This window comes from Pyrus communis, chromosome 5, assembly GCF_963583255.1.
Source record: "Pyrus communis chromosome 5, drPyrComm1.1, whole genome shotgun sequence".
NCBI classification, from domain to species: domain Eukaryota; kingdom Viridiplantae; phylum Streptophyta; class Magnoliopsida; order Rosales; family Rosaceae; genus Pyrus; species Pyrus communis.
In genome coordinates this window covers 22,436,641-22,459,534 of record NC_084807.1, presented here as the reverse complement: position 1 = coordinate 22,459,534, position 22,894 = coordinate 22,436,641, and the positions used below count along the sequence as shown (strand labels likewise).

At 39.8% G+C, this 22,894-nt stretch overlaps 3 protein-coding genes, 2 non-coding genes and 1 pseudogene across 5 annotated transcripts; 3 read left to right on the top strand and 3 right to left on the bottom strand.

The window, feature by feature from the left end:
• Window positions 1–10,018: 10,018 nt before the first annotated feature.
• On the bottom strand, window positions 10,019–11,655 carry LOC137734422 (uncharacterized). The gene is made up of 3 exons (XM_068473696.1): window positions 11,390–11,655; window positions 10,433–10,637; window positions 10,019–10,348 (listed from the first exon to the last, which is right to left on the bottom strand). The coding sequence occupies exons 1-3, from the start codon at window positions 11,653–11,655 to the stop codon at window positions 10,019–10,021; spliced, it is 801 nt and encodes a 266-aa protein (XP_068329797.1).
• A 1,019-nt stretch (window positions 11,656–12,674) lies between these two features.
• On the bottom strand, window positions 12,675–13,731 carry LOC137734421 (uncharacterized). The gene is made up of 2 exons (XM_068473695.1): window positions 13,219–13,731; window positions 12,675–13,115 (listed from the first exon to the last, which is right to left on the bottom strand). Exons 1-2 carry the CDS (start codon window positions 13,729–13,731, stop codon window positions 12,675–12,677), a joined length of 954 nt encoding a protein of 317 aa, XP_068329796.1.
• A 3,071-nt stretch (window positions 13,732–16,802) lies between these two features.
• LOC137735785 (U5 spliceosomal RNA) lies at window positions 16,803–16,920 on the top strand. Its single transcript, XR_011068694.1, has one exon. It is a non-coding gene; the product is annotated as a U5 spliceosomal RNA (small nuclear RNA).
• A 534-nt stretch (window positions 16,921–17,454) lies between these two features.
• LOC137733167 (3-ketoacyl-CoA synthase 19-like) lies at window positions 17,455–19,157 on the bottom strand. The gene has a single exon (XM_068472327.1). It carries the CDS (start codon window positions 19,155–19,157, stop codon window positions 17,742–17,744), a length of 1,416 nt encoding a protein of 471 aa, XP_068328428.1. The 3' UTR covers window positions 17,455–17,741.
• A 947-nt stretch (window positions 19,158–20,104) lies between these two features.
• LOC137735787 (U5 spliceosomal RNA) lies at window positions 20,105–20,212 on the top strand (annotated as a pseudogene).
• Window positions 20,213–22,401: 2,189 nt separating this feature from the next.
• Window positions 22,402–22,518, top strand: LOC137735782 (U5 spliceosomal RNA). The gene has a single exon (XR_011068691.1). It is a non-coding gene; the product is annotated as a U5 spliceosomal RNA (small nuclear RNA).
• Window positions 22,519–22,894: the final 376 nt, after the last annotated feature.

The window sequence follows — 22,894 nt, the reverse complement described above, 5'->3', positions numbered from 1 at the left end:
GGAAGTTTGATCTCGGGTTCTAGCTTATTGTTCTCCTTCTCATTGTCTTTCATTCAGTAACAGGGACAAAGAAAATGATAGGGAGAAGAGATGATATGAGATACTCTTGTTTTCGAAGAAGTAACGGATGAATCAGCACGTGCTTTGTTGTACTTGTTGACTTTCCACAAGCTTATTCTTGAACTGGGCTGGAAGGTTTTCCAGTTTCCTCTAAAGTAGCGAGCAGACTCCAGAATTTGAGGGTTAAAACAAGTCCGTCAAATCTGGAGTATATTTGATCCTGATAATATGGATACTTCTGCTGTTGACAAAGTAATGGATGTGTTACGACGAGGCTTTGTTCTTTGGCGACGGTGCTAGCAAAAGGTTGTTGAAGCTTCTCGATCTCTTCAATTAAAGCAATGATGCTGAGCTTGGATTTGACTTAGACTCCTCCGTCTGGATTGTGCGGTTTTACAGGAAGGGCATCGTGCTGTAGTGATATGTTCCAGCTCATCGTTGAACCTTCTGCTTCAATCTTTTGTATAGCAGAAGTGGTGCATAACATTTGCATTTAAATGGTCCTTCAAAGCTCTACTTCTCAGCGACTCATCCATGCTTGGTGACTTCAATGTAAAGAGCCAATATCATACCAACTATTCTAAGGTATTTGCCAAAGGAATTCGTGACCTTGACAACAATTGAAGATGAGTACTCGAGAGCAATGCTAGGCAAGCAGCCATGCAAAGGTTCCGGGCAATCAGTTCCGGATTGAAAGTTTGATTTCAGGTTCCGACTGATTGTTTCCTTTCTCCTTGTCTTGCATGTAAAAGCAAAGGCAAAGGAAAAGACAGGGGAAAAACATGATATGGGATACTCTTGCTTTTGACCCTGATGATATGAGATACTCTTACTCTGGCGTGACTCGTTTGTGGAAGTATTATCCGCCGGGGGGGGGGGGGAAGGGATGCCTTTTTGATTCTTGAGCAAGCAATCTTGTTGGGGATCTGGTTCTCGAGATTCGGAGAGCAGTGCCTCTTCGATTTTTTAGCAAGCAATCTTGTGGGGAGTGCTTTCTCGGATGTGAGGAAAGGTTGGGCATTTTTGCAAGTCTACTTTGCCACGAAGCATAAGGGTTGACACACATACGGATTTTCCAGTTATCAAGCAGTGATGATGTTCCTTTACCTTTGTGGGTAATAGTAGGGTAGTTGGACCTTCAAAATTTACGTGTCTTAACTTTGTCAGGGTTCTTTGGCAAAGTTATCCTTGGTATCCGAGGAACTGATGTCGCGTGTGAAGATTTAATAAATTTTACTCAGGAAAATCTGCTTCTCAAAATTCGGAGAGTGGTGCCTCTTCGATTTTTGAACAAACGGCCATGTTGCCCTTTCTTTTATAAGGGCACCAATTGTGTTCAAAAAGTACGTTCAGAGAGTTAATGCTTGTAGGAATTCCTCCCTTATTTTCGTACTTCTGGGATTTATTGGACCTATTTTTCCTTCATGATTTCTGAAAATGTCTGGCCCATCCGACTGTCGTTTTGACTTGAATGTTGGTGAAGAGATGACTATGTCTTCTCAAGACAACATATGGCTCTCATCCTTCTTATCCCTTACTAGTCCTTTTACTGTTGAGGATTCTACGATGAAGAATGACATGACCGCTACGGTGGTAGCTAAGAATCTTTTCACTCCTAAAGATAACAGACTACTTTCCAGCCGGTCCGATGAGTTGGCTGTTAAGGATTCTCTGGCTTTCAGTGTTCAGTGTGCGGGTTCAGTGTCTAATATAGCTCAACGCCTATTTGCTCGAACCCGCCAAGTTGAATCATTGGAGGCTAAAGTTATAAGTCTCAAACATGATATCAGAGGGCTCAAGCACAAGAATAAACAGTTGCACAGGCTCGCATATAGCTATGCTACAAGTATGAAGAGAAAGCTTGACCAATTACAAGAATTCCAGGGTCAGATTTTAATTGATCATCAGAGGTTTGTGAGTTTGTTCAAAAGACATTTATTGCCTTCGTCCTCTAGGGCTGTACCATGTACTGAAGCTCTAAATGATCAACCTCCGGTGCCTCATCTTTCTGGGGTTCTGCCCAGTACTGAGGCTCCAAGTGATCACCCTCTGGTGCCTCCTATCTCTGGGGCTTTGCCGAGTGAGACTTATCATGAGCAACCTTTGTGAAGGTCTCTTCCTGTTTGTTTGTTTTGATTCATATGTATGCACATATTTGTAATTTATCGAATATATCAATAAATAAGATTTACTTCATTCGACGTGTTGTGTTAAATATACCAAGGCATCCTTCACTAAGTTCTTTAAATTTTTTCTTTTGTTGAAGTTTGCATGTTGAAACTTCGTGGGTGGATCCTGTAGGTTGAAATAGTGCTCCCTTAATTTCCCGAATGAAGAAAACTTCTCAGTTGGGGACTTGAAAAATCCAAGTCACTGAGTAGTCGCGAAACTTTCGAGTACTGAGGTGTAGTAGTATATGGTAGGAGTCCCCCAAGTCTTTGGGCTAGGAGTTGACAAAGGAGGTGTCTTGTGAGTAGCCTAATTGTCAAAATAAGCACATGGCTCATCAATCTACAAATAAATAATTTGTTCAGTTATGTGGTAAGTCACATGTGGCATAGTTAAAGGCAATCACACGACACTAGGCAGCACGTTAAGGTTGCACAAATAAATGCCTAATTAAACATGTGTGATGCGACTAAAATTAGTGAAATCCGAGTTATGGATTTGGAAAGGATTCTTAGCATAATAATCTTAACATGATGAATGTAGGGATAATACACACATATATATACATGAATAAACTACACATATATATACTGCATAACCCTGTATTGTGTATCGTGCCCTAACATTCAAATAATGAAAATAAATGGTTTGATTAGAAGACATCACGTGTTGTGGCATAATCATGTGATAAAATCATTAATCAATATAAATGGTGTAGTGGGTGTAAAGAATGAAGAGGATTTCAGGCGAATGTGATCAGTAGTCATGTATGAAAATAATTATAATAAAATATTTAAATAATGAATATAGTGCTCATGGATGATTAAAGCTAGCAAGACTAAGTCGCGTGTCAGACAAGTGGTCTTGTAATAAACATTAAATAATAATACAAAATATTAATAGACAATGATATTGATAAAACATAATGATGAATTTCTTTCAGGATTTGGATCCTCTCCTGAGCTAATGGAAAGGATCCTCCGGACCAATTATTGTGGGCCGTTGGATTTTTATCCAACGGCTACAATCATTATAACTTTAAAGGGACCCTCTGTTTGTAGTCGTTGGATAAAAATCCAACGGTCCACGATGATTGGTCAGGAGGATCCTCTCCATTAATTCAGGAAATTATCCAAATCCTTTCTTTTAGGCATGGCTGACAATTTCAAAGGGGAATAATAAAGACTTAATAATAAAATAATAACTTATCTTCTTCATGAGTTTTTCCAGGCAATAGGATTGTCTATTGGCCTGTTGATGAAGCTTTTGCATGTCACAGAGGTGTGAGTTGCAGAAGGCCTTCATGTGTGGCTGACTTAGGTGTCATTTGTGATCTGCAAGCTTCGAGGATCCTTGTTGCTGTTGAGGTTCAAAAGTCTGGGATGGATTCAAGTTTTTGTAGCACCTTCACTACTGGTGGATTTCTTGTGCTTTTGTTCACTATTTAAACTTGGAGCTTTGACTTGTTTAAACTATTAGAGCAACTCTAGCGTTGGAGCCCTCCCTCTAGGCTATGCACTATTCAATCCACCTTATGAACAGTAACTGCTCTTAATGAACAGTAATATCCCTGGCAATAGCATTTGCATCTGCACCGTTACACTTCAATAGCCCTAGCAATAGGCAATAAAATATTAGTATTTTTTTTATTTATAAAATAATACAAAATAATTTTAATTGTAATATCGGATAAGATTTTAAATCGTTCTCGTTGCGCCACGTGTCATTATCCGAAGTATTATTAAATAATACAAAATCATTTTATTTGTAATTTCGGATAAGATTTTTAATCGTTGTCGTTGCGCCACTTGTCATAACTCATTATGCCACGTGTCATTATTCGAAAATACAATTATTGGTGATGGATTTCTGATAAGATTATTAACCAATCACGTCGCGTCACGTGTCATAATCTGTTTACAATCTTTGAGGATAGATTTCCTTCAGATTTTTAAGGAATGACGGCATGCCACGTGGCATTATGTACAATCTAATCCTTTCTAAATCCTCCATATAATCCACCATCCATCCTCACAAATCTCACACCAATTTTCTCAAGATCTCTATCATTATTCATAGTTTCTGCTTCCTTCTTCGCAAAAATCTGTATCATTATTCATAGTTTCTGCTTCTTTCTTACAATGTCTTCTTCTTCCTCAAGGATGAACGTGCGAGACATGATGGGGTGTAGAGTGTAGATGGGTGTTGTTCATGTGCACTTCTGGACCGACTGGCACAACTCTAAATTTAGGACAATCTTTGACAATATTCCAACATTCCCACCGGTTGAATGATTTATTTTTGCTTTTGGTTTTGGTAGCATACCAAGCTTGTGCTTGAAGTTCCTACACAATGCGGGTGAAGAAATAATTATAATGAAAATAAGTAACAAATAAATAATATAAACAACATAATTATAATGTAAGTAGGTAACAAATAAATAATACAAACAAATAATTATAATGTAAGTAGGTAACAAATAAATAATACAAACAAATAATTATAATGTAAGTAGGTAACAAATAAATAATACAAACAAATAATTATAATGTAAGTACGTAACAAATAAATAATACAATGTAACAAATAAATAATACAAACAAATAATTATAATGTAAATTTGGGTATCAAATAAATAATATATTGTTACCTGATCCGAGTAATTTTCCTCACTTCGAATATTACTACTAGCTTGTGCCAAGGCGTCTCTCCACGTACTAAACGATTGGCTAAGTAATTTCCAACGACTGGACATCGATTCTTTGGTTCTTTTCCTACCAATTTTCTCAAGATAATTAGTATGAATAAGACTCCACGTTTCTTGCAACTGCATCTCATTACCCGTAAGCGAACTATGAGTAACTTCAACCCAGCTAGTGCACAACGCAACATCTTCAAGAAGCGACCAATTTGTACCTGCATCAGTGGTCATTTTGTTGAAAAAAAAGTGGATTGAAACTTTGAGACAAAGAAAGGAATGTGATTAAAAGTAGTTGAGAAAATATGAAATTGTTGTGTAAGGTAGATGATAATGAGAAGGTATTTATAGAAAAGTAAAAAAAAAAAATTTTAAAAAAATTTCGGATTTTTTTTTAATTTTTTACAATTTTTTTTTAATTTTTATTCAACTAATTAATCTCTGCCGTTGGATATAAAAAAATTTGAATTCCAACACTCCAGATTGTGCCACGTGTCACAACGGTAACTTTTCTTAATTTTAAAACTATTTTTTCTTTTATTTTTTTATTTATAAAGCATATTAATATTCACCGTTGATCTCAGATCGAACGGTGGATATTAAATAAGACTTTTTTTTTACCGTTGAGATCGAACGGACCGTGGGAAGCCACGTGGCTTCCCAACGGTAATTGAAAAAGCACCTTTTTTTTTGTTCTGATTTTGTGTCGGCGACGCGCCCCCACGTGCCTGACAGAAAAAAAATTAAAAATGGCCTGACGCCAGGCTGACGTCAGCGCTAGCATCACATCCACTCGGGCTCTCGGGCTGGCAATTCTCCACGAGCCCAGAGCTCGGGCCTCCACCTCCACTCGGGCTCTCCAATGCTGGAGCCGGTCCACAGGGCCTCGGGTCCCTTTTCTCTCGCCTGCCCCCCGAACAACCAGCAACGCTAGGCTTGCTCTTATAACATGTTTGAAAACATGTATGTGTGTGTGTGTGTGTGTGTAATTGTACGTCCATTTGTGATAGGGACTTTGTGGATGGAGTGGAAGGAAAAGAAAATTGATATTTAAATTTGTTTGTACTTTTTGTTGTGGCACAGATTGCTAAAAACCTTGAGTTTTGTGATTTATTTATTTATTTATTTATTTTTTTTTTTTTTTTTTTTGCGGCAAGGTTTTGTGTTTGGGTATATAGCTTAAATAGTTGAAGCTATTTTTAGGACACATGAACTTGATTTTGTTTCACATTATCTTGATCAAAAGTGTGTAAAGATTTTGACATTTGTAGTTGCTCTCCATTTGGTGAAGCTTTGTAGGTGAAGCTTTGTGGTTGAAGTTTTGTAGGTGAAGCTTTGTGGTTGAAGCTTTGTAGTTGAAGTTTTGTGGTTGAAGGTTGAAGCTTTGTAGGTAAAGCTTTATGGTTGAAGCTTTGTAGGTGAAGCTTTGTGGTCGAAGCTTTGTGGGTGAAGTTTTGTGGTTGAAGTTTTGTTGGTGAAGCTTTATGGTTTAAGCTTTGTAGGTGAAGCTTTGTGTTGGTCACCATAAATTGGTTTTGCTTCACACTATCTTGATCAAGAGTATGTGAGGCTTTTGACATTTGTAGTTGCCCTTCACTTGTTGAAGCTTTTGTTAGCACCATAAATTGGTTTTGCTTCACACTATCTTGATTAAGAGTGTGTGAGGCTTTTGAGATTTGTGGTTGTCCTCCATTTGTTGAAGTTTTTGTTGGTACCATAAGTTGGTTTTGCTTCACACTATCTTGATCAAGAGTGTGTGAAGCTTTTGAGAATTGTAGTTGTCTTCCATTGATGAAGTTGCTGTGTTCCCCCTCCCTTTTGGATTTTTTTTTTTTTTTTTTTTGGATGGGGGGAACTGAAAATTTGAAATTTGAAACTCCCTAGCTTGTGTGGAAGTTTGAAGACTTTCCATTTGGGGATTTCTCATGATTTGAAATTGGATTTTGAAATTCTTTGGTCCTGTTGAACTTATATAAGAAGGATAAGTTTCAACTCTTTACCTTGCCTTCATTTGCTTATTTTGTAGTAATTTTTTAAGACAGAGTGTTCTCTAATTGAGAGGGATTCCAACATTTCTTTGCACCATCTTCAGGTTGGTAGTCTTCTCCACTAGATCGCATGCTTTCATTCTTGTTGAATTGTTTGAGTGTTCATGTATTTGGTTGAGAACATGATGAACTGGTTAAGCTTTTCTTCATGCCCTAGGAACTTCCTTATGTTTTGATCTTTCATGTAGTGATAGAGTTTGTTTCTATTTGTTGTAAATGTCAAAGTCTGGAAGTCCTAGTGATAAGGGCTCCCCTAGCTCTAGCTCTAGGTTTGAGCTTGCAATGTTGAAGTCTTCAGGGCCTTTGTTGGAGTCTTGTACAAAAGAAACGTTGGATGATTTTCACTATCGTCAAACCTTAGCCAATATTGGTTCTTCCTCCTTCATGTCAGTGGGTGAGGGAGTTGTTTTTTGACGCCATTCCCATATTTTGCTCTGAGTTCGTATAGGAGCATTTAGAGAAAAACTTGTTAGATAGCGAAAAGTAGCTTGAGGCTCTAAGGCAGTCATGTAGTATCACTCGTAGTGTAAGAATGCGTTTGGTACATCATGAAGAATTGCCCTCTGAACCGCCCAAGGGTCATGTTATGTTCTATACCCAAATATTATTAACCTTAAGGGTGAAGCTGTCTTTGCACCCGTGGTTGCAATGAATGCTATCTTTCATTGGATATGTGCCTGGGCAACTCAATCCTGATTTTTGGGATACCTTGATCGGGTTTTATATTATTTGGATAGAATGTGGGTTAAGTGAACCTTCCTTCCATCAGTGGCGCTACTGCTATAAGATACGCCTGGTGAAAGCATGCACTGGGTATGCCGAGTGTGCATGTCGGAGTGAAAGAGAGCGTATTGTCTTTGGTAAGAAAAAGGCATACTGCACTTGGAAAAATCGTTGGTGCTTTCTTTATAATAATTGGGAGCATGTTAGGGGTGTCACGCCTGAGCGACGTGTTCCTACTCATTTCCAGACTGTAGGTTGTAATGTATCCATTGTTCGCATTGTTTGCTATTTGTTGTGATTTCTTCTTGTGTCTAACATTTTCCTTCATGCAGTGACGCGAAGCACCAATAAATTTTCTAGACGGGAGTTGGCTGATGTAGAGAAGGTGTTAAAGGTGCCTAAGGAGGATAGAGATTTGGGCAAGCTACGATCTTTGTTTCAAAAGTACAGTTTCCAACCCCTAGTGTCGGAGTGCCAGAGACGAGCAAGTAAGTTGTATCTTTCATTTCGGCCCTTCTTTCTTTTACAAAGTTGCATTCCTTACTTTGATTTTTCTTGTTCAGTGGAGAAAATGAGCAAGAAATGGGGGACTAGCACCAAGAAAAGGAAAACACCCATGTTAGTTCCCGTAAACGACATTTTGTTTCACAAGAAAACTCGTAAGCACCGAGTAAGGCCAGCCTCTAGACCTAAGTCGCAAGATGAGGTCCTCAAGATTACTGCCTCAAAGAAGGTTGAAGTTGAGGCCATCAAGTGTGCTGCTGCCATAGTTGCAGGGGAGGAAAGACGACTGTTGCCTCATCTTCCTACCATCAATCCCATCTTTCCTCTAACCATGGAGTTAACTGACCAAGAAGGTGACCTTAGCTCCAGCCGTAAGAGGAAGTATAAGGAAAAGGTTGGTAACATCCATTGGAAGGATTTGAAAGTTGCCATGCAGGAAAATAGTTTTAGGTATGTCAATAAGTCTAGCAGGATGCCAATCCACTGTTGACGAGCTTGGCGAGCCGCTAGATGAGAACAAATCAGATCGTGACCGGATGATGAGGCTATCTTCTTATGTAAGTGTTACTCTGTCATTTCTTTACTTTCTCCCCTCTTTTTCCTGGTAGTGACGATCATCTTGTCATGTAGGTCATGACCGAGTGCGATGACAGACTACGAGAGGTCGAACGGTATAAGGCAAAGTTTAAAGATAATAAACAGCTTATGAATGACGCCAGAAAAACAAGCAAAGCTTTGGCTGAGGCCATCCGCCTCAAGGATCAAAACTTTGAGAGTTTGAAGAGGCAGAATGGTGAGAACGTGAGGCTCAAGAAATAATTGGATGCGACTGAGAAACATTTGGAGAAAAATATCCTCGAAGTTTCCAAGGTTAAAGGGGAGTTGGATAGTGCCTTGGTTGAGATTTCTGGGTTGAAGAGGAGTATCCCATCTGAGAAGAACGTTACTGTGCATGAGTTATTAGGTTCCCAGGCCTTTCATGATGCCTTTAGACCTCACTGCATCTGGGCGGCTAATTTTGAGAAAGGGAAATGGATGGCCATCCTTGAACGTTACGATAATAGAAGTGTTATCCGAAAGTACCATGATGAGATGGATGAGTACCGACAAAGAGGTGAAACCTTCGTCCTCACATTTGATGCTAATAGTGAAGATGACTCTGATAATGAAGCTAGTGTCGGTGAGCAATCTCGGGAAAGTGAGGATGGTTCTTGAGATACCGAGAATGGTGGCGATGACGATGCGGTTGAAACGCAGAGTGATATTGTCAGGGGTTCGGCCTTAGATGAGGATGACTCATAGTGCCTTATTTTTCTGCATGTATTCTGAATGTACTAGTTTGTTGTTTGTGTGGCACGTGCCATGTTGTAAGCCTGAAGGTTGCTTGTTTATGTATGTTTATGACTTTGTATTGTGCACTTTGATGTTAATTGCCAAGTATTTGTACTATCATTGATGAATGTTTGGCTATGTTTGAATAAATCCCTCATTTGGATATAATTCATTACTTGGGTATGATTGAACGAATACCCCATGGAGCTGTTCGTTTATTTGTATAGTCTTGTTGACATATACTTAGACTTTATTTCATGTTGGAAGCATTCGTATTGAAGCTTCAAACCTGAGCGTTTCAGTGATACGGATGTAAGGGAGTTAGGACCAAGTTGTCTAAATCACCTCTTTATTGAATTGATGTCAAATGGCCTTTATTACATAGGATGCCGAATGGCTGTAGCTCAACACTTGTACAATTTAAGTCTACTTGTAATAATACTTCAAGTGATCAGCGTTCCATGGATGGCCAATGGTCTTGCTATCAGAGCTTCTGAGCTTGTAGAGCTAGGGTGACTGATGCCAATAACTTCAAACGGTCCATCCAATTTGGGCTGAGCATGCTTTCACTCGGGACTCTGTTGTAGAGTAGTATTTTCTTCAATACCCAGTCCCCCACTTTGAAAGAGCGGGGTTTAACCCTTGAGTCATAGAAGTTATAGATGCGCTGCTTGTAGGCGACATTCCTCAAGTGAGCCTGGTTTCTATGTTCCTCGACTAGATCCAAGTTGATGGTGAGTTGTTTGTCATTTTCACTTTTTATGTAGTTCTGGACTCGGAACGTTGCTTGTTTAAGCTCAACTGGGACAACGGCCTATGTACCAAAGGCAAGTGAGAATGGAGTTTCTCCTATTAAAGTCCGATATAAAGTACAGTATGACCAAAAAACTTGGGGTACAAATTCTGGCCAACAGCCTTTAGCCTTATCCAAGCTGGTTTTCAAAGTGCGCTTGATTATTTTGTTGATGGCCTCGACTTGTCCATTAAATTGGGGATGAGCTGGGGAGGCAAAACATAAGTTGATGTTAAACTTAGAGCAGAACATCTTGAACTTCTTATTGTCGAACTGTCGCCCATTGTCAGTGACTATCGTATTGGGAATGCTGAATTTGCAAATGATGTTTTTCTATACGAAATCTTCTATTTTTACCGTGGTAATGGTTACCAAGGGTTCTACTTCGACCCACTTTGTGAAGTAGTCAACTGCAATGATTGCATAACGGACCTTGCCCTTCCCTGCAGGCATTGGGCCGATCAAATCAAGTCCCCATTGGGCGAAGGGCCAAGGGCTGATTATAGGAGTAAGAGGCTCGGGAGGGAATGATGAATATTTGCGTAGCGTTGACACTTATCACATGAGCGGGATATTCTGATGGCATCTTGGTAGAGTGTTGGTTAGTAATACCCTTGGCTAAAAGCCTTGTGTGCTAGGGATCGAGATCCAACATGATCTCCGCAGACTCCTTCATGTATTTCCCGACGGACAATTTTCGCTTCCGCATGTGTGAGGCACCGTAAGTATGGTAGGTTAAAACCTCACTTGTAAAGTTGGTCATTAATGATCAGGTAGCGAGTAAACTTGTATCGAATCTACTTAGCTTGGACTTTATCATTTGGGAAGGTGCTATGAACAAGGAATTTATAAATCGGGGTGATCCAATTATCCCCCTGTTGCAAGTTGCACACTTCTGCGACCATAGTGTTTGGTGCTGCCAACAATTCGACATGAATTTTTCTCCCAATCTTGTCTTCCATTATTGAGGCGAGGCGAGCCAAAGCATCAGCATGACCGTTTACCTCTCAAGGGACTTAGGTGATCTGGTAGTGGAAGTGCTTGAGCAAAAGCTGCATTTACGTAAGATACGCTGCAATGGAGTTATCCTTAACGTCAAAGTTGTTCGTAACATGGTTAACCACCAATTGGGAGTCACTGAAGATATCAATTTGTTTAACTCCAAGGTGTTTAGCCAAACGTAAGCCTGTTAAAAGGGTCTCATACTCGGCCTCATTGTTTGACGCCTTGAATTTGAAGTGAAGAGCATACTCCATTACCACTTTGTCGGGGGTAGTCAGGACTAATCTTGCTCCACAACCCTGTTGGTTGGATGAGCCGGAGTCCATACTGAGAGTGTTGGTTCTACCTTCCAAGCTTTCAGGGGTAACAAAGTCACTGCCTCAGGTGCAGGAGAAATGTCAATAGGATAAGTGAATTCGGCAATGAAATCTGCAACTGTTTGGCCCTTCTCAGCTGGTTTTTGGTGGTAGGAAATGTCAAACTCGCCCAGTACTATCGCCCATTTGATCATTCGCCCCGAAGTGTTAGGACTCTGAAGTATTTGTCAAATGGGGTGATTGGTAAGCACGATGATGGAGTCTGCTTGGAAGTAGGGGCGAAGTTTCCGAGCGGACATGACTAATGCTATAGCTAATTTCTCAATGTTGGAGTATCGTGTATCCGCATCTTATAGAGCATTGCTAGCGTAGTAGACAGGTCGTTCGATACTACCATTCCTTCGAATGAGGACGGAACTAACTGCTAAAGCCGAGACAGACAGATAGACAATTAAGGTGTCACCAACTTCAGGTTTGGAGGGTAGAAGGGCTTTACTCATGTACTCTTTGAGGTTCTTAAATGTTTCGGCACATTCATCAGTCCACGTAATGTACTTCTTACTTCCCTCAAGTGCTCTAAAAAAAGGAGTGCATTTGTCTGTGGCCTTAGAGATGAACCTGGTTAAGGCTGCCACCTTGCCAGTAAGGCTCGGGATGTCTTTTGAAGTTACCGGTTCTTTCATGTCAATGATTGCTTTGATCTTCTCGGGGTTAGCTTCAATGCCTCGTTGGCTAATCATGAAGCCCAAGAATTTTCCAGAGCCCACGCCGAAGGTGTATTTGTTGGGCTTTAACCTCATTTGATACTTCTTTAGGATAGAGAAGGTTTCAGACAGGTTGGTGATGTGTTGGTCAGCGTGTTTGCTTTTGACTAACATATCATCAACATAAACTTCCACGCTCTTCCCAATATGTTCAGCGAACATCGAGTTGACTAATCTCTGATAAGTCACCCCTGCATTCTTTAGGTCGAATAGCATGACTTTATAGCAATATAGTCATCTGTCAGTAGTAAAGGCCGTGTGTTCTTAGTCCGAAAGGTTCATGAGGATTTGGTTGTACCCTGAGTAAGCATCCATGAAGCTCAAGAATTCACACCCTGATGTAGAGTCTATAAGTCTATCAATGAGAGGAAGGGGAAAGTTATCCTTCGGGCATCCCTTACTTAAGTCGGTGTAGTTAACACATATTCTCCACAAGATCTTTTGAAGTAAGAGACTTTCTTTGGTCGGATTTTTCTTAACAAGGACCACATTTGCTACCCACATTGGATAATTGACTTCACGGACGAAGCCTATACTTTTGAGTTTTTCAATTTCTGCCTTTATTGCCTCGTATCGTTCAGCATCATAAGATCTTTGTTTCTGTCTCACCGGCTTGGTCTTGGGATCAATACTCAAATGATGATAAATGATATCAGGAGAAATGTTTGGCATGTCTTCGTATGACCAGGCGAAGATTTCAGTGTTCTTTTGCAAAAAAAAAAAAAAAAATCAATGTCAACCAAAGGGGTGGTGACAAAGTGGTGCCAATCTTCACTATGCGGTCTGGATAATCTTTTGAGATAGAGACTTTCTTCAACTCTTCAGCATGTTGTGCTTGCTGGGTGAAAGAATCATCTCGAGGATCGTCGGGTTGACTGTTACCACCGTGAAGATCCAAGTTGGCTTTGTTCAAGCTGGTCTTTATAACTTGGTCATGTATAATAAGTGTTTCTTTGGGCACAAGCAAGTGTTGTTGCTTGACTAAAGTGTTGTAACATGATCGTGCACTAAGTTGATCTCCTTTGATGTAACCGTTACCATAGAGGGTTGAAAATTTCATCAACAACATATGTGTGGATACCATGGCCTCGAGACCATTGATGTCCGTGCGCCCAAAGATGACATTGTATGTCGTTAGGCAGTCAACCACCAGGAAGTTAGTGGTGATAGTGGCTATGTAAGCGCTTGTACCGATGGTGAAGGGTAAATGCACGCTTCCTAAAGGTTGCACGACATCATCGGAATAGCTTATCAGAGGAGAAACTAAGTGATCGAGCAAGTGTTCAGCTATATTAAGTGCCCTGAAAGCTTCAGCAAACATGATAGTGACCGAAGCCCCCGTGTCTACCAGGATTCATCGTACATCAAAGTTGGTTATGTGAGCCTCCACGATCAGTGGGTCGTTGTGAGGGTGGGTGATACCTCTTTCTTCCTCAGGGTAGAAACATATTAGGTCCCAGTTAGGCTTTTAATACTTGCTTCCCCTGATGTCTCCTACGTGAAACACTTAGTGGCCAGGCCTCAAAGTTCATTCACTGTTTTTCATGGCCCTGTTGGAAGATTCAGATACGGGTGTGCCGCCGCTTATGAAATATATCACATTCACTTGGCGTTGGTTTTGAAGGTGAATGAGGAATTGATCAATTTTTCCTTCACGTGCTAAAGCTTTAATATGATCATGGAGGGTGATACACTTTTTGCCATTATGGCCGTTATATTCGTGGTAGCAGCAAAACACACTCGTGTTCTTCATGGACTTGAAATCATGCTGCCTCAGTTTTGGCTTTGGTATCAAGTGAGCTATACTGGGGTAAATGGCCGCGCATGTGGCGTTCAAAGGTGTGTACATCTCATACCTCGGGGTAGGGCCTGTCTTAACACGTGTTTGGCCCACTGCGTTGACTGCCTGAGGGCGGGCATTATCATGGCGATACCCTTGGTTATCACGATAGTGCCCCTTACTCTTCTTACTAAAATAAGACTGGTGAGGATGAAAATCTTTCATCTTGCCCTGAGGTTGATATGTTGAGAGACAAACAGTTTCCTCAATTCTTCAAATAAGTCTATCGTCTCAGGTGAAAGACAACAATACCAGTTTAGAGCTCCACCAGAAAGGGTAAAGAGGAAGATGAGACATCGCTCTTCATTAGTATGCATCTGGTATACCATAGTGGACTCAAAGAGATTAAGGTGTTCAATCAGATTCTCCCTTCCAGTGTAGAGTTGTAAGCCGAGTTTCTGTTTTGTCTTCACTTGAAGAAGGTGTTGAAGATCCTCCTTGTAAGAGAACCAGGCCTTAGTTGGTTCCAATCAGGTTTCTCAGCTTGACGTTCATCCTTCAACTTGTTTACTTCCTCGAAAAGCTGAAGGACAATGAGGTCCTGAGTGGAGTCTTGTACTATTAGAGTTTTCTTTTGTAAGTCTCCATTGCCACTTAAAAGTATGAAAGTTTGATCAAGAGCATGTGATTTTTCCTTGGACTCGCCGTATTGACTTCTAGAGCGAGTCTGTCTGAATACTTCCGAGTCCCATGTACCTTCATGTTCTTCTGGGACCTGTCGCTCATTCCCTAGATTGATAGCTGGCCTGGGTCGTGGGAGGGGACCAAGTGTTTCAGAAACCCTTGGGTCATTGATCTTTAAGCTTATGTGGATGGAATTCTCTCGACGTTATCTCAGGAAGTCTCGACAGTCACGATAAACGACTTTCGATCCTTCCGTTCCCTCTGCAAGGAAATGCCTTCCTCCACTTCTCTTGCTTCGGGTCGAAGCAACTGGGTTGAGAGAAGTTTCACGTTGATCAACACATTGATGATTAGCTTGCTCCTCATTAAAAACAATCATGTTGAAGATCGGTGACCCTCCGTGTTGGAGGGCACCTTGTTGATGGTTGACTTCCACAGGGGCGATGAGTTCGTGCGTTTGAGTATGTTTAGCCTCATGAAGCATCTCGAAGAGCTTCTCATACTATTCCTGGAGGACCTCATTCTTCATTGATATCCTGTTGTTCTGAGCCTCCATCTCTTCGACTTTAGCTTGAAGAGCAAATTTCTTTCGTTTCTTCTTTCGCTGCCTTACACTAAGCGCGAGGGGGTGTCGTTCTGTGTGTTGTGGCTTCCTTCGCTCCCCATGTTGGAAAGGAATGCCTGGTCAAAAGAGAGTGTACGAATGGTAGAAACCAACTTGACAAAGCTAAAGAGAGTAGGAATAAGTGTGTTTCCCACAGACGGCGCCAAATGTTGATGCACAAAATCAGCGAAGACTTTGGTACAACAGAAAGTGTCAAGTTTGTAACCTTCGCCAGATTGCTCTGGTCACTACTGTGGATAAGTATGTAAAGATATAAAGACAGGAAAGCAAACACAAGATGTACGTGGTTCACCCAGATTGGCTACGTCCACGAAGTAGAGGAGTTCGTATTAATTGTGAAGTGTTTACACAAATACATAGGTTCAAGCTCTCCTTTAGTGAGTTCTAGTGAATAGTTTAGTACAAATGACATTAGGGATTATTGTGGGAAAATGATCCCCTTTTATAGAAAAGAGTTTCTATTTTTGTTTTGACATTGACACGTGTCGTATTGTGATTGACCTCTAATATCGATACATATTGCGCTGTGATTGGCCTCTGATATCGACATGTGTCGAGTAGTGATTGGCCTCCTAGTTGGAGGGAAACTCTTGTGGGTCATTGACGGTATACTGTTGATCGGTGTTCAGTAGTTTCGGGATTGGTCAAGTATGGTACAAACAAAATCAAATACCAGTTTGAAACGAACATATATATGTTGGAAAAAAGAACGAACACATATACTAGCTCTAGGAAATCTCCTTCCTTTGGAATCCAATCAATTGAAAAATTCAAATTTTGGATAACATATGTAGTGTCATATTTCACACATATTGATAACTTGTTTGGAAGTAATTTTAAAATAACTAAAATGTTTTTAAATCACTAAAAACGTTTCAGACCATTTTTGACAAAAAATTTGAAAGTGTTTTTGTGATAAAAAAACCACTTGCATTTCTATTAAATATTTCATACCATAAGTGCTTTACAAGGAAGCATTTTCAAATGGGCTATAAGTCTTCAACACAATTCTTGTCAACTAATTTCCACTTAGGTTCGCAATCAAGGCATGATTTCATATAAGAAATGACAAAGGAACTTGCAAGCTCAGAGTTTTGGACTGCAGCTGATCTTTCAATGGCCAAAGAGTTTTGGTGGGAATAGCTAAAAATAGACCGAAGGTCCTGAGGGATTTGAGCAAAAAAATTGGGAGTTAGCAAAGGAGTGGAAGCCAAACTATTTGTCCCACACCCGCCACAGGGGCAAAGAATTATCTACCTTCGCTCATATAAAATATTGTAGGCTGCGGAAGACTAAAGTACGGAACCATGCATTGAGCACAAAGTGTAATTATTCTTTCGCCTTTTACTAAAGAATACCGTGTGCTCGTCACTTTAAGTGGTATACGTCTATTTTTGAAGGACGCATCTCCGTGGGTGCATCTAAATCTCAGCATTTAAATTGTAAAAGTTCAGCTTGTATTTTCCTTAGCTGTTACCCTTTATGCCCTGGAACTAAACAGTTGTCTTGTCCTTGAAAATTTAGAGTAATCTCCATAGGTCATACAAGCCAAATATCACTTGTTAAAGTGGAGGAAAACGAGGTGTGCTGCTGCTGAGGTTGGAATATGTAGTGTTTTCTTATTTTTATTACAAGTGATATTCTGGAGGAAAGAAACCGGTAGTCAATGGCTTGCTTTGCTGTGGAGCTGGGTGTATACCGCCACGTCAATGAACGCTGGCGGCATGCTTAACACATGCAAGGCGGACATGAAGTGGTGTTTCCAGTGGCGGTTTTCTCTAACTATGAGAGTAATGTACTACTTGTGGTAAATGTAGTACTAGCAAAGGGAATACAAATATATCAAAAAGAGAGTTTGCTAGCAAAGGAAATACTGATATAGATCATGGCCTCACATCTAGAAAATTAATGAACTCTTATTTTTATTTAAAAAAAAAAAAAAAAAAAGCCCTGGAACACCTGATCGATCAGGGTTTATTTATGAGATACATCCAGACTACAGGGCTTGAAATACTTCATACAAACTTCAAACAACCACACTTCTCCACAAGGTAAAAGAAAAACGCAAACTTATTAAGTGCTGAAAAATCAAACAACTAACAAAATGTTATTCTTACCGCATTTTTCATACCAAATATTTTACCATTTTTCTAAAAGAGATGAGACCCATATGAGTTGGTGGGTCCTACTTCTATTAGAGAAATGATACAAATGTAATATGAAAAATGTTGTAAGTGTAGCATTACTCAATAACTAATAGGGACATGTCAAACCTAACAAAGCCTAGATCATCATCATGTATCCAGCCATACTTCTCCATGAACGGACTGACTTGGTTTAGATCCCTAGGGTAACTATCTATGCAGTCTTTCCACACATTGACATCATCCAAGTCCTTCATCACTTCCCACACAATATTGTTGCACTTAAAACCAGCTCCAAATCCACTCATCAGAATCCTGTTCCCCTTCTTAAGCCTCTTCTTTGCCTCCATGTATCCCAAAGCGTACCAAAATCCGGCCCCCGATGTGTTTCCGAACCGGTGAAGTGCCATTCTTGACGGCTCAACATCATAATCACTTAGCCCTAAGCTCTTCCCAATCCCATCTATGATTGCTCTTCCACCAGGGTGAATACAGAAGTGCTCTATTCCTGTCTTGAGATTCAACCGTAGTCCCCCATCTGCTTTTGGCTTTTGGCTTATAATACTAGTTCTAATATTGTTAAACCTAGAGGCCACCAGATACCTAAGTATTTCTCTTAGTGGAAGTATTTTTGGTGCTAGAACTTGGAGGTTCTTTGTAAAACCCTGAGTTGCTGCTTTTACTAGGTATTTGGTAAGGCGGAAACCTCGATTGCCACTCTCATCTTCTACCTGTATGCAACAGTTATATGCTTCGTCGTTCGAGCCGGTGTGCATTCGTACCAAATGATTTAATTTCAGCTTGGCTTGGTGCTTTAGGCTTCGGTTGTTCGTGAGCAGCATCGCGCACCCTCCCGAGCGGAAGAGACAGTTTGTGAGCATCATGGATTTTTCTACCCCGCAATACCAATGAGGAGCCAACGATTCCGTGCTTACAACGATGGCATTCGCATTCTTGTGTGACTTGAACAAGTTTTGTACAACGTCAATGGCAATGAGGCTCGCACTGCAGCCCATTCCCGAGAGGTTGAAGCTCTTGATGTCGTCCCTCATCTTGTAACGATTCACTATACGTGAAGATAGGGAGGGTGCAGGGGAGAACATCGACACATTGACGACAAGAATGTCGATTTGCGACGGAGAAATTGAGGTAGCCCGAGCGAAAAGCTTATCCAGTGCGTCAAAGATGATGCCATCCATCTCCGCAAGTTCATCTTCTCGGGTTGCAGTTTCTTCTCGGCCTTGGATGATGTTTCTTGCGCAGTAAGTTTCCTCGCCAATGCCCGAATGGGTAATAGTTTTCAAGAGAAACCTGAATTCTTCCAGTCCCAGATTCCTGTTCCGCGATACGATTTTCACGCATGAATCAGCGCTGAGCTTCATGTCGTCTGGTGGCATATGGCACTCGTAGGCCAGCAGATAGCATGCCTGGTCTCTCCTTCTGAGAAGTAACTTGCAGAGGCAGGAGAAACCATAGAAAAGAGCCAGCAAACACGTTGCCATCAAGATCCCCATGAGAGAGAGAGAGAGAGAGAGAGAGTTTAGAATTGGGAAGTGTCAAATGATCAGTTGCATGTATGCAGCTTTAACGATATCTTTCTCTTATAAATAGATGTTTAAGAGAGCTGGAGTATAATATAGTAGGCCTCATTAAGATGTATAGTTAGGTAGCAGTTTGGCCAACCACTAATAATAATTACCGAACCCTGTTCCGGCACTGAAAAATGTCTCATATACAAGTTGTCGTGTGGAAGCTTTCTCCACTCGAATATTGTGTGGACTAGTCGTCTTTTTTTCATTGAACAAGGTATTTTTCTTATCATTTTTTTTAACAAATTAAGGGATTGAACAATGCATGGGATATGTCTTCTTCATGAAAACTTGGCTCGGGACTTGCAATTTTAATCATGGAGCTATGTCGTACTTTTGACAAAAAAAAAAAAAATGAAAACTTAAATAAAATTAAGTATTGCATATAAGTTTTTTTTTTATTATTAATTTTATTATTAATTTTATTATTATTAAGGTGAAGGGAAGAGTTTCAAATTATAATAGTAATTAATTGGAAACGAGAATTTTGAACCTGAGAGATATGAATTGAAACTCAACACTATCAAATTGAGATATTGTGCCACATGCAAATTTGTCGACACCGAATCGGAAAAGTTGGAAATTGTCTCTCAATATAAAGGGGTAAAATAGAGAGTATATCTGAAAATCGGCTGAGGCTTTGTTTGGTACTAAAGTAGGAGCTGAACCTGGAAGTACAGTATGATTCTCATAAGTCTACAACAATATCAAATGGAGGTCCAAGTTTTTGTATGTTGACTGCTGGATTGGACTGAACCTATTAGTCATAAAAAAGTGCGGTAACGCTCGGCGTCCCACACCGACAGCAACAGCAGCTCTAGCCAGTGTAGCTAGTATACAACCAACGCAGCGTCCCTCTTCCAAACTCACAGAGCCATGCGTTGAGCACAAAACGAACTATTTTTTCGCTTTTTACTAAAGAATATCGTGTACTTATCATTTTAAGTGGCATACGTTTATTTTTGAAGGGGTGTACTTCTGTGGAGGTCCCTTACAATTTTAGTTTGAAATCATTATTTTTGTGACTTTAAAAGTCAATCAAGGCTGCCATTGCATCATCTTTTCTTTGCCGCTGCAAAGTCAACGAGTGTCATAATTTTAAGCGGCAACGCTCTTTAGGCCCAATTTGTCATTATATTCACATGCGGCTGTATTTTGCCCAATATGTCATAATTTTGGCCCAATGTGTCATAATTTTAACCAGCGAAGCTCTTTCGGCCGTATTTTGGCCCAATATGTCATTACTTTTGGCCCAATGTGTCATAATTTTTACCACCGGAGCTCTTTCGGCCTAATGTGTAGTCTGGCATGGGTCTAAAAATAAAAAATAAATAAATAAATTGCATCATCCATTGACCGATAAATGTTTGTCTTGTTGCACTAAAAAGTGGCATGAGAGTACTACTTTTTTGGGAAGTGAGGATCTTCGTTGGATTCTCTTTGTAAGGATTTTGGAGATTCTCAAATTACATTAATTTATCGTATATTATGCGGTCAGAAATCATTGTAAACATTTTTATTTAAAATTAAATATAAATATTATCTGACAAAAACTAACTGTACGATGTAGGAGATCCACAGTATTCTCACAAATAGGATCCAGCGACGATGCTCTCTCTCTTTTTGGTGCCTTTAAAATTGTAGTATAGATTCTTTTTATTCGATACTCCTAAATAATAATGTATGAGTATTTTTAATAGAGAGAAGCAAATCTGAAATGTAAAGAAACTTTTTACATTTTCCTAAGACGTATAAGTACACCAACTGGCATGGAGATGTAAACTCGGGATCCATTTAATTTTATCTTTTTGTTTGGAGGGGCTCACATCCAAAGATTAAAAATAAATGCAAAACTGCAATTTTGTTTATATTTTCCGGTCAAGATGAGATTTTATATATAGAACTAACTGGCTAACCTTAAATGTACAATTTTCATTGTAAAGGATTTTGCGTCTCTCAGTAGAGATGCCCTAAAATGCGTAGTGCCATGTGTGGCTAAGGTTAAAATTTGTTGATTGCCACGTACTATGGTTTAGTGGTATTCCTCTTCAAGTGAGAGATTTTAGGTTCGATTCTCGCCAAAAACGAATTTGAACCACATTATTGCTAGCTCATTGTGAGGCTTAGCCCACTCTCTCATCCCTTAGTGTGGATAATATCGTTTGTTAATAAATAAAAAAAATTTTAATCCCGTTGACTTTGATTGGCTCAGATGATATCCCTAGAAAGAATCAGTCACATAAATTACGTAAGTTGAAGAATAAATCATATAAGTTGAGGAAATTTTTTTACTTTCGTAGATTGAAAAAAATAAATTATAGTCCCGAAAAGCTAAGAAAAGTAAAAAACTAAATTCCGATGAGAGATATTGTAAGACACATAAAATTGAGAGAAATTGTAAGAAGAAATAACCCAAGCATATGATGCAACTTTCCACACTATCGCTTGTATAAAAAGAAAAAATTTAATGCGACTTCATGTGTTGTAAAATTTTTGCACAAACATGTTATGGATTAAAAACAAAAAAAAACGTAAAAGCAATGAGCCACTATATGATTAACAAGGAGAACTGAGATCTGAAATTGATGACACCTACTAGTAGAACACACAGTTTGTGAACATCGGGGAATGACACTGTTCTCATAAGAAGCCAAAGGCTAATTTCATATAAGGTAAGACATTGACAAAGGTAACTACCAAACTAAGAGTTATGGTCCTGGTCGGGAATTGGAAATGGTCGAAAATTCTACAGTACTTTGGAGTATTGTATATTCGATAGTTTTTAACCATTTAGATTTTGTAGTTGTATTTTTAACTAAGGACTTAAAGATTCAAAACTCCAGAATACAGTAAAAAATCTTGAAATTGGTTTCTTCAACCATTAAGAGTTTCGGTGGGGAATATGGGTTCTTCATGGTGGAATTGGAAATTTACTCATGGAGCTTTAGTTGCTTGAAAGATGTTGGAAATTGTTCAAAAGAGTCGAAATCTAAAGAATGTCATCGCACAAGTCATCTGCTCGTGGAAGATGGTTTGGTGCCATTGGGCATCAAAGAGTGGGGCCTGAAACGCTGGTATGGGTTTTGGTAAGTCCCACACCGCCTAGTGGAAAAGAAACAGCTAGCCCGGGGGTATAAAAGACAGCAGCATCCGGATGTCAAAACCACGGAGCCATTCGTCGAGCACAAAGCGAACTATTCTTTCGCCTTTTACTAAAGAATACCGTGTGCTCGTCGTCACAAGTGGCATACGCTTATTTTTGAAGGGTTGCACCTTTGTGGGTGACCCTAAAATTTCAGTTAACAAATTGTGGAATTTTCTATTGTTTTATCTAATTGATTGATATGTAAATTCTTATTTTGCACGAGAGTGATGAAACTCCGTTACTTTAGCTGTCTCCACGACACTTGACTTACACTCAGCGGGATGAATGCTCTCACTTACTTGAGCCCCATACTCGTCCCACCTCATCCGGTCTCTGAGGTTTAGGAAGCTCGATCAACCCTTCCTCTAATAAAGATTTGAAGAAATCTTCAACATCATCATTTCTAAATGAATATTCTTTTGGTTTGTGTTCTTTTAGGTTTTAAAGACACTTAAGACTTTGTGACTTACACCCTAATTTTGGTTTTGGGAAAATTGCTCAAATAATGCCAAAACTC